This window comes from Psilocybe cubensis, chromosome 4, assembly GCF_017499595.1.
Source record: "Psilocybe cubensis strain MGC-MH-2018 chromosome 4, whole genome shotgun sequence".
Taxonomy (NCBI): Eukaryota; Fungi; Basidiomycota; class Agaricomycetes; order Agaricales; family Agrocybaceae; genus Psilocybe; species Psilocybe cubensis.
Genome location: NC_063002.1, coordinates 1,454,706 through 1,472,379, shown reverse-complemented (window position 1 = coordinate 1,472,379; position 17,674 = coordinate 1,454,706). Strand labels below are relative to the sequence as shown.

At 47.5% G+C, this 17,674-nt stretch overlaps 7 protein-coding genes across 7 annotated transcripts; 4 read left to right on the top strand and 3 right to left on the bottom strand.

Moving 5' to 3' along the window:
• Positions 1 to 74: 74 nt before the first annotated feature.
• On the bottom strand, positions 75 to 2,414 carry JR316_0004603 (putative extracellular serine carboxypeptidase; the record flags this gene model as incomplete). Its single annotated transcript, XM_047890367.1, has 13 exons — positions 75 to 391; positions 444 to 570; positions 632 to 694; positions 748 to 772; positions 822 to 908; positions 961 to 982; positions 1,036 to 1,218; positions 1,269 to 1,453; positions 1,513 to 1,569; positions 1,624 to 1,651; positions 1,705 to 1,926; positions 1,993 to 2,082; positions 2,132 to 2,414. 13 exons carry the CDS (start codon positions 2,412 to 2,414, stop codon positions 75 to 77), a joined length of 1,689 nt encoding a protein of 562 aa, XP_047750128.1.
• Positions 2,415 to 3,912: 1,498 nt separating this feature from the next.
• Positions 3,913 to 7,520, top strand: JR316_0004602 (uncharacterized protein; the record flags this gene model as incomplete). The annotated part of the gene is made up of 4 exons (XM_047890366.1): positions 3,913 to 4,041; positions 4,111 to 5,250; positions 5,304 to 6,499; positions 6,554 to 7,520. The coding sequence occupies 4 exons, from the start codon at positions 3,913 to 3,915 to the stop codon at positions 7,518 to 7,520; spliced, it is 3,432 nt and encodes a 1,143-aa protein (XP_047750127.1).
• A 542-nt stretch (positions 7,521 to 8,062) lies between these two features.
• On the bottom strand, positions 8,063 to 9,573 carry JR316_0004601 (THO complex subunit 3; the record flags this gene model as incomplete). The annotated part of the gene is made up of 8 exons (XM_047890365.1): positions 8,063 to 8,236; positions 8,296 to 8,374; positions 8,437 to 8,523; positions 8,577 to 8,743; positions 8,803 to 8,978; positions 9,036 to 9,174; positions 9,230 to 9,376; positions 9,463 to 9,573. The coding sequence occupies 8 exons, from the start codon at positions 9,571 to 9,573 to the stop codon at positions 8,063 to 8,065; spliced, it is 1,080 nt and encodes a 359-aa protein (XP_047750126.1).
• Positions 9,574 to 9,791: 218 nt separating this feature from the next.
• JR316_0004600 (Bifunctional epoxide hydrolase 2) lies at positions 9,792 to 11,151 on the bottom strand (the record flags this gene model as incomplete). Its single annotated transcript, XM_047890364.1, has 8 exons — positions 9,792 to 10,024; positions 10,074 to 10,167; positions 10,221 to 10,349; positions 10,407 to 10,536; positions 10,590 to 10,672; positions 10,724 to 10,898; positions 10,949 to 11,025; positions 11,080 to 11,151. The coding sequence occupies 8 exons, from the start codon at positions 11,149 to 11,151 to the stop codon at positions 9,792 to 9,794; spliced, it is 993 nt and encodes a 330-aa protein (XP_047750125.1).
• Positions 11,152 to 11,517: 366 nt separating this feature from the next.
• On the top strand, positions 11,518 to 13,986 carry JR316_0004599 (uncharacterized protein; the record flags this gene model as incomplete). Its single annotated transcript, XM_047890363.1, has 1 exon — positions 11,518 to 13,986. One exon carries the CDS (start codon positions 11,518 to 11,520, stop codon positions 13,984 to 13,986), a length of 2,469 nt encoding a protein of 822 aa, XP_047750124.1.
• Positions 13,987 to 14,820: 834 nt separating this feature from the next.
• JR316_0004598 (uncharacterized protein) lies at positions 14,821 to 15,843 on the top strand (the record flags this gene model as incomplete). The annotated part of the gene is made up of 1 exon (XM_047890362.1): positions 14,821 to 15,843. One exon carries the CDS (start codon positions 14,821 to 14,823, stop codon positions 15,841 to 15,843), a length of 1,023 nt encoding a protein of 340 aa, XP_047750123.1.
• A 498-nt stretch (positions 15,844 to 16,341) lies between these two features.
• On the top strand, positions 16,342 to 17,472 carry JR316_0004597 (Transcription initiation factor IIB; the record flags this gene model as incomplete). Its single annotated transcript, XM_047890361.1, has 2 exons — positions 16,342 to 16,557; positions 16,639 to 17,472. The coding sequence occupies 2 exons, from the start codon at positions 16,342 to 16,344 to the stop codon at positions 17,470 to 17,472; spliced, it is 1,050 nt and encodes a 349-aa protein (XP_047750122.1).
• Positions 17,473 to 17,674: the final 202 nt, after the last annotated feature.

Here is a 17,674-nt window from a genome sequence, read left to right as displayed (position 1 = left end):
CACAAGTTTACATAACATAGTTAAGTACATCGAACCACCAGCGGATTCCAGAGATAGTCGTTAAAAATTGATACTTAAAGATTGCCAGAGTTCTTGAACCACGCGTTAATTGGCTTGAAGGTGAAAGGTGGATTGATTCTTGGAACAGTTTGTGGTGAGCTTCTGGGTGTTTTGATGGGGCCACCACGACCGGTGGGTTTCCAAGCTGCAAGCCATTTTTTCATGGATGCGAGGGCAGCAGTCTGAATAGCTGCGATGGTAGGGTCTACTTCCCCGGCAGATACACCGAGGTCAGAACAGTGAAAGCCATCTCCCAAGCCAATAGGCTGGTTTGAGGTGCTGGGAACGGAAACACTGGTAGAAGAGATTGTTGCATCTCTCCATGGGTCACCTATAGGTCACCGTCAGACTGCATATTGATTAATAACAGAGACGGCACGTACGGATCCCATTGGCAAAAAATAGGTTTTTGATTCTTACATTCCAGCCTCTATATTTGAGGTTTGTGAGCAGAGTGTTGGGGACAGGTGGGCGAGGGAAGGCGGCCGGGAACATTTGTTGACATTGTCGCTAAGAATACAAAAAGAATTAACAAGATCCAGTCACATATTAGCATGATTTCACAGCGTACCAAGTCGTAAGATGGTTGAACCAGTCTTGTTACAAGAGATGGGCGACCTAGAGGCGCACCCTCCTGCGTAATTCATGAGCTTCCTTGGTTAAATCATGTCTCACGAGATTTCTCACCTGGAGATATCCGACTTCATTGCAGCTATATAGCTACATTAGCTGTCTGTGTTTTGTTGAGAAAGAAAACCTACACAATCCACATCCATGATCGCTCTGCGTTGTCGATGGTTGTGTCTGACCAAAATTCAAGAGAAGTATCGTAAGTTCCAAGGCAGGTCCTGAGATGTGGAAGTTAGGGCAAGAATTTTATAAGTATATCTATATCCCTACTCAGCATCTTGTTGGCCACATACTGGGATTTTAAACGTTAGTCGATGTTTGATCAAGTCAGCAAAATCTGCTTACATCCTGAAAGATAAGTAGTACGCCAGTATTTACCCCACGCCTGGAGTGCATTCTGGAGGCCGAAACCCGAAGCAGGAGCTTTAACGCCATTTTTCACCTCCAGAGCGTCGCAAAATCGATAGAACTGTGTTCCGGCCCCTGACGTAATTTGCAGGGATTGCCAATCCCATAAATTATTGCGTACTTGAAACAACTAAGTTGGAGTGCAGTAAATATTAGCAACAGTAACTTACGAGCACCGGCAACATCATCCAGATGGGTCATGTTCCCAAGGCCAAAGTTTTCTTTGAGGGCGTTGATGGCAGCGGCATTTTTGCTTGAGAAAGTCTTGTCGACATGTGCGATTACAGCTTGCACATCAGCAGAGCAGTTGGCTGGCATATTGGTGCGGATTGGTTCAAAATATTGCCAGAAGTCTCTGCGACAGATAATCACGATGAATAACAGCCATGATAATTTGAGGATGCCAGCACATACAAGATTGCCTGTACCACTCCAGAAGACGCGTATCCAGCCGCGAAAAGATTCGGTTTGCTATAAATAGATTGAATCAACGACTGTGTTCTTCAGCAGAACTCGATTGCCTACTTAACCATAGTCCAACTCGTAAGTGCACCTAAAGAAAGTTGAACGATACATATAAACTTTTGAAGCAAACACCTATCGCACCAGCATAGCTGCCTCCAATGAGCACCCAGGGTGCCTTGTCCGGTGTAACAGAGTCACCGCCTGGCATTGGTAGATTTACATTCTTTGCAAAATACTCCAAATCGTCGATGGCTTGTTGAATTGTGTGAACTCTGAGACTCTTCACAGAAAGATCGGGGTACGGGTTACTCAAGCCATAGAATCTGTGTTCTAGTACAATTGTGCTGCCGTTTTGCTGTTGAGCTAGAAGGCATTGCATGTGAATATTTCCCCTACTACTATGTCTCTCACATTAGGTTAGGCACTCACCGATGAGACCGTTAATAGTCCTGTTGGTGAGGTACCCCGAGTAACCATCTGCGTTCGTCTCGCCAGGTGTCATAAGAATAATAGGACCACCTGCCATAAGATAATTAGGTCGGAAGTTACAAAGATGGAGGCGACTGACCCGATTCATAGAATTCATAAGTGTGCCAGAATCTCTGCTTAAACGTGCCGAGAGATGGATTGTTGTGGTCTATGAGTTGGTCAAAGTAATACACTGTCGTATATGGTGGTAGGGTGGTGCCATTGCGACTTGTTACAGGAACACCTGGGTCAGGAGGGCTTACGAAAGGAACGTTTGCAGGACGCATCATGTTTCCGTGAAGGCGACCATCTGGAAGCCGAGCAACTACAGACGCAACAGTGGCGAGAGAGGCAACAAATCCCAGAGAACTGAGGAAATACATCTCGCTGAGATAAACCTGATTCTGAGAGGCTCGTAGGTCAGTAACGGCATATGTAGGAAAATCAAGTCAATTTATGCAAGTACAGGTGGCGAGGATTCAGCGAATTCTGATGCTGACGTTCTCCGTGAATCCCACATGCATCCTTGAGTCGTCCAACATGATACCAAGGCTTCGATACCAGTTGATGTATTTTTATTCTGCAGAAATGGTATGTTATCGTTGAATAGATTGCAAATAGACGCGTGGAAGATGCCATTTCTCGTTCACCAATTCACATAACGTCTGCACGTTCCAACGGACCGGTGATGGTTATTCGAACTTAACGTCGTACAAGATATTCTTGTTGTTCTCAAAAAGTGCTCTCTTGCACATTGTGACGGTTATTAATCGGCTGACCTCTCGAAATGTTCAGCGAACCACCAATGGAGATAGCCCGGCCAGCGAATTATGACCAACACATGACATTTAAGCGAAAGCGCGTCGGTGCCACAACCACATGTGGCATGTAAATAATTTTAAGTGCGTTCCGTTACGGTTGAGTAAGTAAGTTGAACAGCGCGAAAATTTGTGATAGGCGCGTCACTTATGTACAAGTTTACAACTGATCGTACTCACTAGTGTCCGCTGTTCCGGCATGATAAGCCCACTGTAATTGTAGGATTATTTAAAGACGACGGTAACGTTATGCCGCATGAAAGATAACGTTGGGTAAAGGTGGTTCTCCTTTCTGAAAACTAACAAAGGTCGAGAGTGTGGAAAATCAGCGGAGGCGAAATTCCGCAAGGGCCGGCCTTGATTAACGATGTCCTCAGGTGCCGGTGGTAATATGAGGTAAAATGCAGTTCCAAGCATCGGTAATACAGCGCTCGAGGAGATTGGAGGGATCAAAAAAAGTACGATCCGCCTTGGATAGAAGCCATGGAATACTTTGGTCGCCCTTGATCGCGTCTTGGTTCTGGCAAGAATCTATGCGAATATGCAGTGAACGTCGAAAAGAACATTCAACGCAAGCCCTCTGGAGATGATTGTGAGCCAAGTAGAATGTAGAAATTTGGCTTGTTGCTGCTGTCATATGTCCTCTGGCATAAAGTCGGATATTTTTTGTGGTGAAAACAGGGAAAATATTCCAAGCAAGGGATAAACAGCCTTGACTTTGTGGGCCAAGTCCACCGTGACAGTGGAGATTCGTTTTTTGAAACTTAAGAATTGGTGGTCCACATCACGTGCTCTGTCGCGTCTGTCCGAAATGAACTTGAACCATCACCAAATACAGAAATTGGGAAGAACAAACAAAGGACAACGTTTCCTCTTTTGCCTTTCGTGCTCATCCACAGTTTCTCGCTGAGGACGAAAGACTTATGCCAATTCTCGGAACACTCAACCAACAGCTTACGCCCACGCCACGCACTTACGCACATCACGCTCTCTAAAAACGTCAAAGAATAACGGAATTTGAGTTAACGATTGATCAACAGAAAACAATTGAACAAATTTGAATATGCCAGTTCCTCTTATACCTGCTCTGATTCTTGGCTTTGCGTCTTTCATTGCTTCAGCTTTTGTTATACTCCGCATTGTTGTTCCGGTCTTACCTCCCCATCCTCTCAGCAGACGAGTTTCTCCAGTAGTAAGTACTTGACTGAGCGTGTAGTACCACTTGCTCATCTTGCTATTTCTCCTTTGGCATCTACTGTAGGCCAAGCTTGGAATTCGCACTCTTCCCATACTCTCACCCGCAGACAAGGGGCATCTCTGGCTCTCAAGCCTCGACCTTATTGCCCTTGTCATTTTCTTTTGGCAAATTGTCAATGAATCAACTACTGGACCATCTGGTCTTGCACTTGCTTTCGATCCAGGATCAGCGATACGCCTATGGATTGCAACGACAATACGTCAGACATGCCTCCTATTTGTCGCTTCAGCCACACTTCTGCAAGTTCGCATGGCCCAGTCAGTCACATTTGGCTCGCGTCAATGGATGATATGGGCGCCTACTACTCTGATAATTGCTGTTTCTGCCACCACTGCCGGCCTGTTGTCAGTAACAGGAATCAGTAGCTTGTTCTACGGGTTAACCGGTTATTCAGTTGTCACAGCCATCTTGACCAGTGTATCATTTGGCTACCTCATCCACACGTTATTTGCAATCAAAAAGAACCTTGCAGTCGTAGCCGGAACAAACCCATGGCCATCGGTCAGAGAAGTGGAGGAAAAGCCTAGGCCTTCTTTTGCAACAGAAGAAATTGACGCACTCCGAGATGGTGCCTCTTGGATCACCTCAAATGCTAGTTCTCGCAGAAACTCTATGTCAACTTGGTCGTTTACTACCCACCAAACGGCTACGACTGTAGCTCAGCAGGTAAGAGGACTCAGGACCTCTAAACAGAGTGACATGCAAATTCCGCCGGTACCACCTCTTCCATCACCTTACGGGCCATTGTCTCCTGTGGATTCCGATCCGTTTCGACGAGATCTTCCTCCTTTTCCTGATAGTCAACAACAAAAGCCTAGAATGGGTTCGCAAAGCTCTTGGTTGACTTCTTCCCAAGGGTCACATACAACTATGACTTCTTGGTCCTACCCCACAGCAAGTCACGATGGCACAGTTCGCCTTCCGAGTACCCAAGATTATCCTACTGCCTACTCTCCGGCATTGGATACAGTGCTTACAGCTACTCAGTCAATGGTTGCAATCCACGATTTAGGCGCTGAAGGATTTCCCTCAAGTGGTATGGAGGTCGAAAAGGGTCTCGCAGCTCTGGCACCTCTGGGCACTTCCATTGAAATTTCCATGCTTCCCGCTTATGGATGGTCCGTCACAATTTGGCTTCCCCTAGTGCGTTGAACTTCCATGGATTCATTTTTGCTTACCAACTAACTCGATTGCAGTGTTTCTCGCTTCCTTACTTTATTCTTCTATCACAGGGCTCGACACCATCTCCAGTAGTAGAGATGCTTTTTGTGTTATCAATCACACTTTCATCACCTCTTCTGGCTTTTAACCTACTTTTCGGTTCTCCTATTCCTATTCCAGTTGGCCTGTTCGACCTCCCACCAAATTTACCTGTGGATCCACACCGTCCTCTTATTCACGGAAGTCTACCCATGCCCAAGATTTCTCAAGAATATAAACGCAGCACCAGTAGCTTGAGTGTTACTGTAGTCGAGGGTCGCCGTAGCGGTGACGTGTGGATCAGCAAAGGCGATGCTGTTGATGGAAAAGGAAAACTTGGAAGGGCATTTGGGATGCTTTCTGCGTTGCCCAAGCTTTCAGTCCTTCCACCCGAAGAGAACCACGATGAATGTGATATGCCACCCGTCCCATTCCGCGATGACTCTCTTCCAGTTCATGTTAATGGAACGCCTCAATCCGATAACAGTGTTCAGTTTGGGCGGTTCAGGGCAGATTCCAGGGCAAACACTCGTAGCTCGGCTGCAGATGATTCGAGCTTAGCCTTTGCCAGCCGTATTATGGTCGCTCAAAGGCATTATTCAGCACTTGCTCAGACTGTTCATGTGGCTGCACTAGGAACAAGTGTCGAGGAAGCTCGCGAGTTTCCTGGTGATGCAGATATACCTTTGAGTGTTGCATCCGGTATGACAATAAATAAACGTGTTAGCCAGTCTTCGCACCTCCGATCGCGGTCTGTTACTTCAACCATACCAGGGACCCCAACAGCCCAACAACGGTTTAGCATCAGCCCTCCGCCTTCATTCCCTTTGCCGCCCACGCCTCCCAGTGTCAGAGCTGCTCGACTGGCTATGCTATCTCACAAGAAGTCGTTCTCTTCTGGCCAACACTGTACTCTCGCTACAATTGATGATTTGAATGAAATCGATGCAATGACAGCAGGTGTCCTTCCTCTTCTTGTCCCCGGCCTTACTCTGGGCGATGATATGAAAATCAAGAAAGATGATTACAGCCAACTTGGGACATACAGCAAGAGCAAGGGCCGAAAAATTGCCAAGAAGCTCTCGGAATTTGGTGCAGACTTTGCTCCCGACGACGTACATACGATTCCTTCCAAAGAGCTTCATGAACGAGGGCGATCTGGACACAAAAAGAATCACTTCAGTCTTCCTAGGTACCATTCTTTGGTATATTCCAATTATTGTGGCTGACCCTCTTGTTGTTTTAGTTTGAGTCTTCCCAAGGGTACAATGCGCTCTCTAGCATCATGGAGCTCTGAGTTCCGACAAGGCCTAGAGAATAAGGTTAGCCAATATGCAACTCTATCGAATAATGATGTTACTGGCCATCGAGACACTGTCTCAGAAGTGAAGCCGGCTGTTGTCAACCTGCGATCAATAAATGACGAGAAAGAGCGAAATTCAATACCTTTAGCACGTACGACATCTACCCGTTCTCTTGGTCTACATGCAGATGTACCGCACAATGTCGATACTGCCCGCTCATCGGTTGTTAGTATTTCCAACATACCTCCTTCTGCTGCTTCAACCATCACCCTTTTCGAGGATTTTGAAGCCGGTCTGTTATCTGAACCCCTGGGTGAAAGCACACCTCACCAGAGTACTCTGACCCAAGGATCTCGTCGACAACAATCTGCCATGCGACAAAAACGTCAATCGGCTATTCGATATATTAAATCTGACGAAGAACCGCGGTCTGATACACGCTTCATTGATCAAACGACTCCAGAGGTCGCCACCACCCCCACAACTTCCTCAACGTGGTCGCTGCGGTCTGTTAAACCGCTTGCTCAATCAACGAACCGATCTGCCCGTAATAGTCCAGATGGAATTTTACCCAAGGAAGGACTTCGAACCTTGACTCTTGTCAAAAAGCATGAAAGCCTCAGCGAAAAGACTGCTGACATTTCTGGGACCTCATCTCCTTCTGGGATTCGCCCTTTAAATCTTGGAAAACGACAAAGGCTCCGTCCGGTAAATAGAGACGAAAATTCTAATCCTGTTAGCACTTCAGCGACTCCGCGCAACAAGAACTTTAAAGAATTAACTCTGGCACGCTCAGAGACGAGCAAAATTAGAGGAATTCTGCGCAAGACCGAAATTCTTCCTGACGTCGTTGTTCGCCCTCCTTCGTTATCAGAACGCAATTCGTTCACTTACAACTTTCGTGATTGATTCATCGACCTCGTGTTGACAACGAGACTCTTTTTGGCCGTTTTCCTCTCTTTGATTTTATTCGTTCCACCATCTACTTACTAATTCGTTTCTTAATTTTCCTTGTTCTGCACATATTGATTTCTCGTTTGCTTTCTGCATTGCTTTACAGTTCCGTGCATCGATATACCTTCTCCATCATCCACGCATTAGTTATTTGTTGAATGCTGTCACGTTATTTGTCCTTAGTTTTGTTTTCCTGCTTTCCGCTATGCTCCATATCCTCTCGTCGTTGCCTCTTCGGCTTTCAGTAACTGTGTTGCTGTCAATGTTTTCCAAGCTCTTACGCACTATGCCCCTATGCTGTTTCTGTATATATAAAGTTGTCCATTAAAGCACTGTAACATACTCCAATTTATGTCTCACTGGCTTTATCATGATCTGCATATGCACGGCATATGCATGACTGCCATTTTACATCATCAGTTTGGGGAGGATGTCAAACGAATGTGCAAAATTCGTAAATAGATATACAAATATATGGACAGGTGGAGGAGTTATAATCACTCCAAGAGTCCGAACATACTGATCACGGCAACAGGAGCAACTGTTGGATTTTCTTTGGCCTTGGTTTGCCCACAATAAGCAATCACATATTTAGAGGGGTGCCAGGAAACCGTAGGAGACGGTGCGAGTGCAGGCACACGATGTAGTGGTGCACCGGTCTCTGTGGCGCACTAAAACAAGTTGACGTCAAATCAATCTACATCAAATGCTATCAGCTTCAACAACTTACAATGTCGATGTATGAACCAGCACTAGCAACGGCTAAATATTCTCCATCGTGTGAGAAACTAAGTGCGTTGATAACGTTCCTGAGGAAAGTAAGAAATAATGGAATGAGAGGCAGAGGTGTCACAAGTAACTGTCAACTTACTCGCATGCCGATATCGTACGTGCGCAGATCCATTCATCCAAGTCGAACAAGTCGATGATGGAGTCGTAGCCCCCTGACGCAAGATACCTACGACAAATGGCATCAGGTTTACTTCAAAATCGTAATGGCTGATTTGTTACCGTCCACGAGGATCCAAAGCAACAGCGAGACAACCGCCAACATGAGCAGGCGGTTTGTCTACAACATTGAGCGAAGGATAGTCCATGATGCACAATGTATGGTTTCCATGATAGGCAAGCACAAGTGATTCTCCAGTTGCACTGAACACTATGGAGTTGGCTGTTTGCTATTCAAAGATTTACATTAGTTTGTCGACAATTTAATGAAATTGGGCCTGTAGCGCACAGGTTCGAGATTGGACATGTGCCATTCTTCTTTCGAAGATTCCTCACTAGACTTTCCGTAATTCAAGAAAAAAAGTTGGTTCATCGCGGAAATATAGCCTAAAGATCGACCGTCGGGTGTATAGATCGTCTGAGCAGGCGGAACCTTCACTGAAACCTGTTGAGTATATCGACTTTCTAGACAAACTCGGAATTGAGAAATGAATATTAAACATGAATGAAGATATAACATACGCCGTGCATCCCAGAATACTATGCGTCTGTCTCTTGTACTTGAAGTGCAAAATAATTCAGGGTGGGTGGGGTTCCAAGACACATAGTCAACGTCGTCTGAGTGCCCGCCAGAGTACACACTCGCACTCCTCGAGTCCATCTAAAGAAGAACGATCCATCAGGATGAACACCGACATCCAGTCCATAACACGCACACTCTTCTCCGGGTTCCATACCCTCGTCAGTTTATCGATGCCCACAGCAGCCAGCTTCTTTCCGTCACAACTCCATGCAACGTGAGTCATGGCTTGCGAACTCGTAAAGCGGTAGTCGCGCGGTTTGAATGCAGAAAAGGTAGGCGGCTACAAGGTACAACATAAGACGACCGGTTCGACGGTGCTTGGATGAGTTATATGGATATGGTCGACTCGTAAAATGTTGATCGTACATGTATGCCTCGAGCGGCAAATGTGGTATGAAGTGGGGGAGATGGAGGGCGCTCGGGGATAGGGATTTCATCCTCCTCTTTTGACGATGCTGCGGGCAATGGTTGCGACATGACACGGTTAGTGGACAAAAGCCTTAATTTAGGTCCAACAAAGTCCAACAACTTGAATGAGAGAATGCCGCCAAGCTCAAACAAACGCAAACTCTGAACGTGAACCCGCGAATATTTCGATTCTGGTGATGCCAGTGAAACTTCTATAGTACACAGTATACACATTTACACAATGTCCGATAATAAGCTTCTGAGCCAGTTTACAGACCATCAAACACTCATAATTTGGGTTTGGATGTCAAGCTTTCCAGCCAATTGATGACAGTCTGAGTTACTTCGTCCTTGGCTTCTACCATCAACCAGTGCCCCCGTCCCTCAAATGCAACGTCCTGGTATTTGGGAATGAATTTGCGAGATTTGGAAATGCTGAACGGCGTCGCCGTAGCATCTTTTGTGCCCCACATAAACAAGAACGGCAAGTCGGGACGCAGCGTTGCTGGAAGACCTGCCGCTGCCGAAGTGTTACATGCATTCTAGCTATACAATTCATGGGCTCTCACCTAGCTCCTCATCGTGTCTGAATTTAGCTGTCCGATAGTAGTTGAGGGGACCGAACATTCCCTTTTGCAGTTCAGAATAATAATAGTTTAACTCCTGCGGTTGATTAATACCCGAATGCCGATGCTGATATTAGCCTGAGTGCCTACCAGATCACTTAAAAAAGATTCCGTCTTTATTTCTCTGGTCTTTAACAGCAACTTCTGGAGCGATCCCTCGGTAAAATAGTCGTGTTTAGAGTCAGGCGGACTGAACGTTAGTGGGAGAAATTTCTTTAGCTAAATTCACATGACATCAGCTTCCTGGCGACGCAGATGACAGGTGAGTGAACAGACATGGGCAAGGATCTCAAGGTTGGAGTTGGGAGCGTTGAAATACACTTGATAGCCGAGGTTGGGTGCACGACGGGCGACCTCTTCAACTGGCATATATTCACGGGAGGGAGGGGTGTATGGTATGCTTAACCTGAAATGTATGATTAGAGTGATGATTATACGGTGCATCAGACAAACACCGACATAATGAGCGCGAGTAAACGGTCTGGGTACCATAGCGCGAATCGTCCTACAGTGTGTGATCCCCAGTCATGCCCTATGAGGACCTGCAAGAATGTCAGTCGCTGAAGGGAAACGAGGGCGATCTGAATACACACAGCCTTTCTTACGCCGACACTATCTAGTAAGGCAGCCAGATCCGCACAGAGTCTCTTTGTCGAATACTGTTCGGCTTCTACAGGTTTTGACGTGCCTCCATAGCCCAGCATGTCTGGTGCAATGACCCGACAGCCGCGCCGCACCCAGGGGCCGATCTGATAGCGCCAACCATACCTATGAAAATAAGTAAACCAAATAGAGAACTGCAAAAAGGAGAGAGTCACCAGAGGTCAGGGAAACCATGGACACATAGTAGAGTAGGATTTCTCTTGGGGTCGTATGCATCGGGGAGCTGATCGACCTAGAGAGACTCGAGTGAGTGACAAGACATGAACGGGGACGACTAGGAACTAACAAAGTGATAAGTGCGACCAGTAGACAGCGTCTCTGTCCTGTGGTTAAAGCTTTCTGGTTGACTGGGGTTCATGGTAGAACAACCGGAGAATGCGAACGGCCATGGCTGAGTGGAATTATAACAAGTACAGCCGGGTGCGTGGGAGGTGATGGAATTGAAGCGGAGAACGAAAAAACGGGGAGTTGAGTTTGTTCGGTGCCGGGCGACTTGACTGTGACGACAACCAGCGTCTCAACACCCACAACACGTCTGTCCGCTCTTTGTTCTCTTATTCTCTTTTATTCAGTATATTCCCCTTACCGCAGATCCCTTTGTCTTTCTAATACCTTTGTTTCGACTCCTTCATACCATTTCGCCTTTTCATTCAAGTCATGTAGGCTCCATTCATTCTTATACTCCTTCGTTCGTCTCTCATCTTTCTCTTTCCCAGTATTCAATATGCCTTCGGTAGTCCCACACCAGGCAGCTCGTGCTGTCTCCAAAGTAACTTCTCTCAAGCCTCGCGCCCCCACAACCGCCGCACCTCCGAAGAAGAGAAGGGTGGTTAGGCGCAGGGGCAGGGGCAGAGGTGACCTCGATAGTGACGATGAAATCGAGCGAGAGGCAGCTACCGACTCAGACTCGGACGACGCCAATCTTTCTTCAGACGAATCAGCGACAGACGACTCCGATACCGAGCCTGCATCTGAGGATGCGATTCCCAACGATCGCGCTCATCTACCGACTCCTAGGAACAGCAAGAGTCCCGAGGCTGTTGTTAACAAGGAGATGCCCAAGGTCAATGGAGAGTTGCCATCCTTCTTTGTGCCTGGAGGTGATTGGTCAGAGATGGTAGCGGATGAGAAAGTTAATGGTCCCGCGGACTTACCAGTTATTGAATTTTCAGAGTTTAGTAGCCAGGCCATTCCCCAGAACCCTCCATCTCGGAAGCCCAAGAAATCGAAAGCCAAACGCTCTGCTCCATCCCGTGCGCCACCCGTCGATTCCACTCACGAGGCCGCTCCATCTACCGCCAACGATACGGCCTCTGCTCCAGCAGAACCTGAAACTCGCCCGTCTCAACCCAATCGCATTTCTTCTTCACAATCTGCTCGCCAAGCGTACCAGCACAAGCTTGAGACCGATCCTTCCTTTGTTCCAACTATCGGCAACTTTTGGGGTCATGATGACCGCCTAATTGATACCGAACTGCGCAGCCTTAGTGGTTGGTGGAGAGGACGGGGTAGAGGACGGGGTCGTGGCTTTGGAGGTCGTGGTCGGGGTGGATTCCAGGGCGCTCAATCGCGAACCGGTGTTGAGGCTACCCCTCTCAACTCGGAAGAGTTACCCCCCATCGAGCGTGCTTGGACCCATGATGGGTTCGAAGATATGAAGCGCAAGGAGGAAAAGCGACGCGCCGAGCAACAAGCTGCAAGGGAGGAACAGGTCTCACCGAAACGCGGCGGACATGTTGGGGCGAGGGGAGGATTTGTTGCTGGCCGTGGCCGAGGAGGCTTCGGCCGGGGAGGATTCAATTCATCCACAATGTCCCGTAATGGCCTCCACTTCTCACAGCCAGGACGAATTAGGTTTGCGTCGAAGCCGGAGCTTGTATGGACAACACAGCATGAAGCCTTCCTCTTTTTTGATCCCATACTCAAACCTCGTAACGGACATGGACCTTCGTATCGCGTCAAGATCCCTGGGCATAAATCTGGGATTGCAAGGACTCCAGCTGTCTCTCGGGAGTCTCCCAAAGCTTCGACTTCCAAAGCTCCCAGCGAAACCTCCGAAACAAGCGATAAGCAATTCATTGTTCGCCTTCCTAAGCGTTTAGGGAAAGAACGACAAGTGGCAGTAGAAGAAAAACGAGACGAGACACCGATCGATGAGGTATTCACAGTAAGACCCATGCTAGTAACTGTCGAGCCTATTTCTCTACCTGAGCCAACGCAACCACCGACTGTCACAATTGAAACCACCGTCCACAACTCGTCGTCCGAAGTTCAGGTTCAAGTTTTGCCAGATCCAAACATCCGTTCGCAACTTGAACAACTTTCACTAGAACCTCGGGCTTTGGACCCAGAAAGAAAGGCAAAAATGGAAGAGGCAGTACTTCGTCATCCAACGACCGAAGTGATTGCAGGTGTTGACGTACCTCCAACCGATGATCGACCTGCTTTGGCTCCCTTACAGACTGGCTTCACGTCTCCGCCACCTCCACCTGCATCTCAACTGGTATCGCAACCTTCCCCCGCCTTTGGTTCTCCATATGGTTATCATCCCCAACTACCCCCTGGTGTCGCTTTCAACCAGCATGGCATGCCCTACGAGGTTGCCACCGGTCATCCTGTATACCTTCAACCCCCTACCATGTACAATCCCCGACCTATCATGCCCCCTCATTTTAATCCTGGCATGCCTTTCGTACCTAGTCATATGCACCATCCATCTGCACCTCCTCCAGACTTAATGCCCTCTCATACTCCTCCGATGAATGGATTTATTGATCCCGCAACCGGAACACCTATCTTTTCCTTCCCTCGCCAAACTTCACGGATTGAAATCCGTGCACCCAATGAAGAGTCTGGAAAGCCCAAATCGACACCACGCACTCCTTCTGGGCTGAGAACTGCCGCGCCTTCTTTCCAGCCCACTCGTTCAGCACCTACCTCAGAGCAAGCATACTATCAACAACCTAATTCACCTGAAGCCGCAGGATCTTCGTACGAAAATGCGGATGGACAGGCTTCGGTGGAAGGTAGTAATCGGGCAGGCATGCCTGGAATGGTTCACTATCCTGCATACCAGCAGGCGTATTACTACCCCGAACCATATGGTTATCCTCAATACGTGGATATGTCACATGCTGGGCAATATGACATGTACAACATGGACCAACCTCCTCAGGGCACTGTTTATTATTAAGATCTTGTTTTCTTTTTATTTGCGCCTCGCTCTCTGACTCTGCTCATGCCTCTCATGATTCTCCCATCTTACTTAGTACATTCCTATATACTGCTTATGCTTATGACTTGCCGTTTTCCCATGTTTTCTTTCCTTCTTCTGTGTGCTCTGTTTGTTGACCCTGTTTTCCTACATCACTTTTCTCCGCCGCATTACATACATACATTGATTCCTGTCCTCATTTGCACTATACATCCATATAAAACATCATCCCAGTACTCTTTTCTTTGGTATTGAAGTAGTTTCCCCATGTCACTTTTCCTTTACTCATTCATGTAGGCTCTTTTTTTGGTTTGCACACATTTTTATACACCTTTGTTGTTTCCGTATGTCAGGTTTACTTTTTCCGCCAATCTACTTCTAATGACATTGCCTCGTGTTCTGAGAGACTGTATTTTGACTGATACCTGTTTTGGACTGCATCAACTTGATCTAGTTGTTCCCGAGTCATTGTGATCCATTTCAAGATGTGTAGTACGATCGATTCAAGCCCTCATGGAATCCGCGTGCCCTCGCAGTTAACCCGCAGCGTTTGTATTGTTGCCTTTGTGCCTATGAGCATCTAAAAGGACACTAAAGCTCCGCTTTTCAACGCCTTGTTTCCCGCACACGGTATCGATAGACCTACTACAGCTATCACTACCCATGAATATTAACCATCCTTCCAGGTACGTGGCAAAGTCATGTCTTGTGGTATCCTAAGATCGATGGATGTGTTTTAGTCGCTTGTCCAGGCGAGACTTATACTCATATGGATTCAAAGAAGGGCAACCATGGGGTGATGATAGGCGAGCCATGGAGTCGGCGCTTCATGCGATGGACCAACTTGAAAGGGATATTCAACAAAACTACATCTATAATCGGAGGGCGCCTAGTAATCCATGGGCCCCCTATCTTCCATCTTCTAGAGGAGGCTACACAAATCCGCCTTCAGGAAGCGAATACTTTCAACCTCGCCCTCCTGCCGACATCCGCATAAATCGCAGCAACGCGTCAGACGCTAGTCAGTCGTCCTCGGGCTCTGAGATAGCACGCTGGCCAGGCCGTCAGGAAGAACGGTACGAATACCGAACCACTGAACATGGTGGCTACACTGGGTATTCTGGAAGGCCGGATAGACATTACCATCATCATCATAGGGAGAGGCCCGCCGCCTCGTTTCATAGACCGTCGGTACCAAGATCGCACTCGCACTCGCACTCACAATCACGAAGCCGGCCCAGAGATGTGTACGCACCGCCCATTACGCCACACAATTCGACTTATACTCGTCATTATGTTTTGAATGATAATCCAGCAGGGTTTCCAGAGGAGCCGCCAAATCCTTTAGTGAACCAACAAGACTCTCCGAGATCTAATGATGGACACAGACTACTTATCGATTATGGAGGGAGTCAAACTCATGACCTTGGCGCAGACCATGATTCGATACCGCCCTCATCTCCAAACGCACTTACCCCTGAATGGTCTATGGAGACAACAAGAGGCTCGGAGAATTTATCGCACAACTCATCGCTGGGATATCATTCTGAGGATTCAGGGCGCTCGGGGTATGGCTACGGGCGATCAAGGGGGTATATTGAGCCATACAGCCACGACCACTCGCTCGAGGATGGATACCATGAATATCTTGATGATGGTGAACACGGGTATGCAAGTGATGGTGTTGCAAGTGACGAAGGTGTATATTACTCCTCTGACGAAGGACCGTATAGTGATGGGGGCGCGTACTCGGATGGAGGTTACAGTTCATACTATTCGGATTATTATGAAGATGATGACGATGGCTTATACAACGATGCCTCAGATTCAGAGTAAATATAAATTAGACGGCTGCGTACTATTTGAAAATGTGTACATATTCTCCCTGTTCTTTGTTCGTAATTAAACCTTGCAGTCGAATGTGAAAGTTATGGACGCGACGGAAACGCGACGCGTAGGAAATTAAATTAATCAGGTGGCATGTGATACGTTCTGCAGTGGCTGTGCTGCAATGGCACGCTTGGTTGACTTGCTTTGTCATGCTGTGCCATTTCACCCAGTCATTGCGGTTGCAAAGGCCACTTTGGCTTTTGTCTTTGCCCACCATCGTCCCCGACGTCGTTGGTGCTACCAGCGGCTTTTGCTTCAATCTAGTTGCTCGAAGCGCTGCAATTGCTGGCCGTATACTGGTATGTTCTAGCAGTCAACCTTTACTAATGGAATTCCACTACACGGTCCTTTCATAGTCCCTCATCCAGTCGTTACGACCCACAGAGTGTTTGATTCATCTTTGAAACACCTATCCACACTATCTGACTCCCCCTCGTCAACACCATGGCCTACGCTAAACCGTTTCCCCTTGCTGCACCCCAGCAAAAAGCCCCTGCCCAACCCGTCTTTGGACCCGACCTGGCGGTTCGGCTCATCTGTCCAGAATGCAGAGACCCGAATCCCAATATCGTTGAAGAGTTTGGTAGTGGAGATCTTGTCTGTGGCAATTGCGGGCTAGTTTTAGGTGATCGCATTGTTGATACGAGAAGCGAATGGCGGGTCAGTTATCTTTTCTCTCATGTTCTTTCCTGGTGGTTTGCAGTGTTTTACTTTGACTGCATTTACTGACGTGCGTTACAGACATTCGCCAACGATGAAGGTGATGATCCTTCTCGTGTTGGTGCCGCCTCGGATCCGTTGATGGAAGGAATCGAGCAATTGGACACCGTCATCAGTTTCCGTGACGGTGGGTCCGGTATAGCACGCGAACTCCAGCGCGCTTCGTCGCGGTCGGTAAACGCTCGCTCTGAGAGAAACATCCTCGGTGCATTCCGCGATATTTCCAGTTGGTGCGACCAATTCTCCCTGCCCAAAACCATCAGCGATATCGCCAAGCAGCTCTACAAACGTGCAGATGAAGAAAAACTGCTTCGTGGGAAACCCATGGAGTCCGTCATCGCTGCGTGCATCTTCATTGCGTGCCGTCAGGCCCATGTACCTCGTACGTTCCGCGAGATATGCAATCTCACGCATGTCCCAAAGAAGTTGCTGGGCCAATGTTACAAAGCCCTCGAACAGGCCTTCAATTTGTCCCCTGGTGCCACGAGCGCACATTCGGCTTCATCTCCTGGAGCAGGACCTGAAAACCTTCTAGTCCGTTACTGTAATCACCTTGACTTGCCCCCTAATGTGCAGGCCATCTGTAGCGATATTATTATCGCTGCAAGGCAGCATGGCATTGCAGATGGTCGGAGTCCAGTGTCAATCGCTGGAGGGGCCATCTATTTCACGTGCAACTTGCTGGGCATTAACAAGTCCGTCAGGGATATAAGCACTGTTGCAGGGGTCAGTGAGTCGACAATCAAATTGGTATATCGACTTTACTACGCGGATAAGGAGAAGCTGGTGAAGAAGGCGTGGATTGATGAGGGCAAAGCCAGGCTCGATCGTCTTCCTTTTGATGCAACGAAGTAATGAACTTCACCATTTTTTCATTCATTTAAGGTCACTATCACTATTGTAACACATATCATCCATCCATCCATTTTTCTTTTGTATGCGGAAGATTCTTGACATCCTTTGACTTCCCTTTTTTCAATCCACACATGTAGAAACACTCAATTAAACATAGTTTTGGGACACACAACCTGACGAATATATATCATTGTTAATGCGA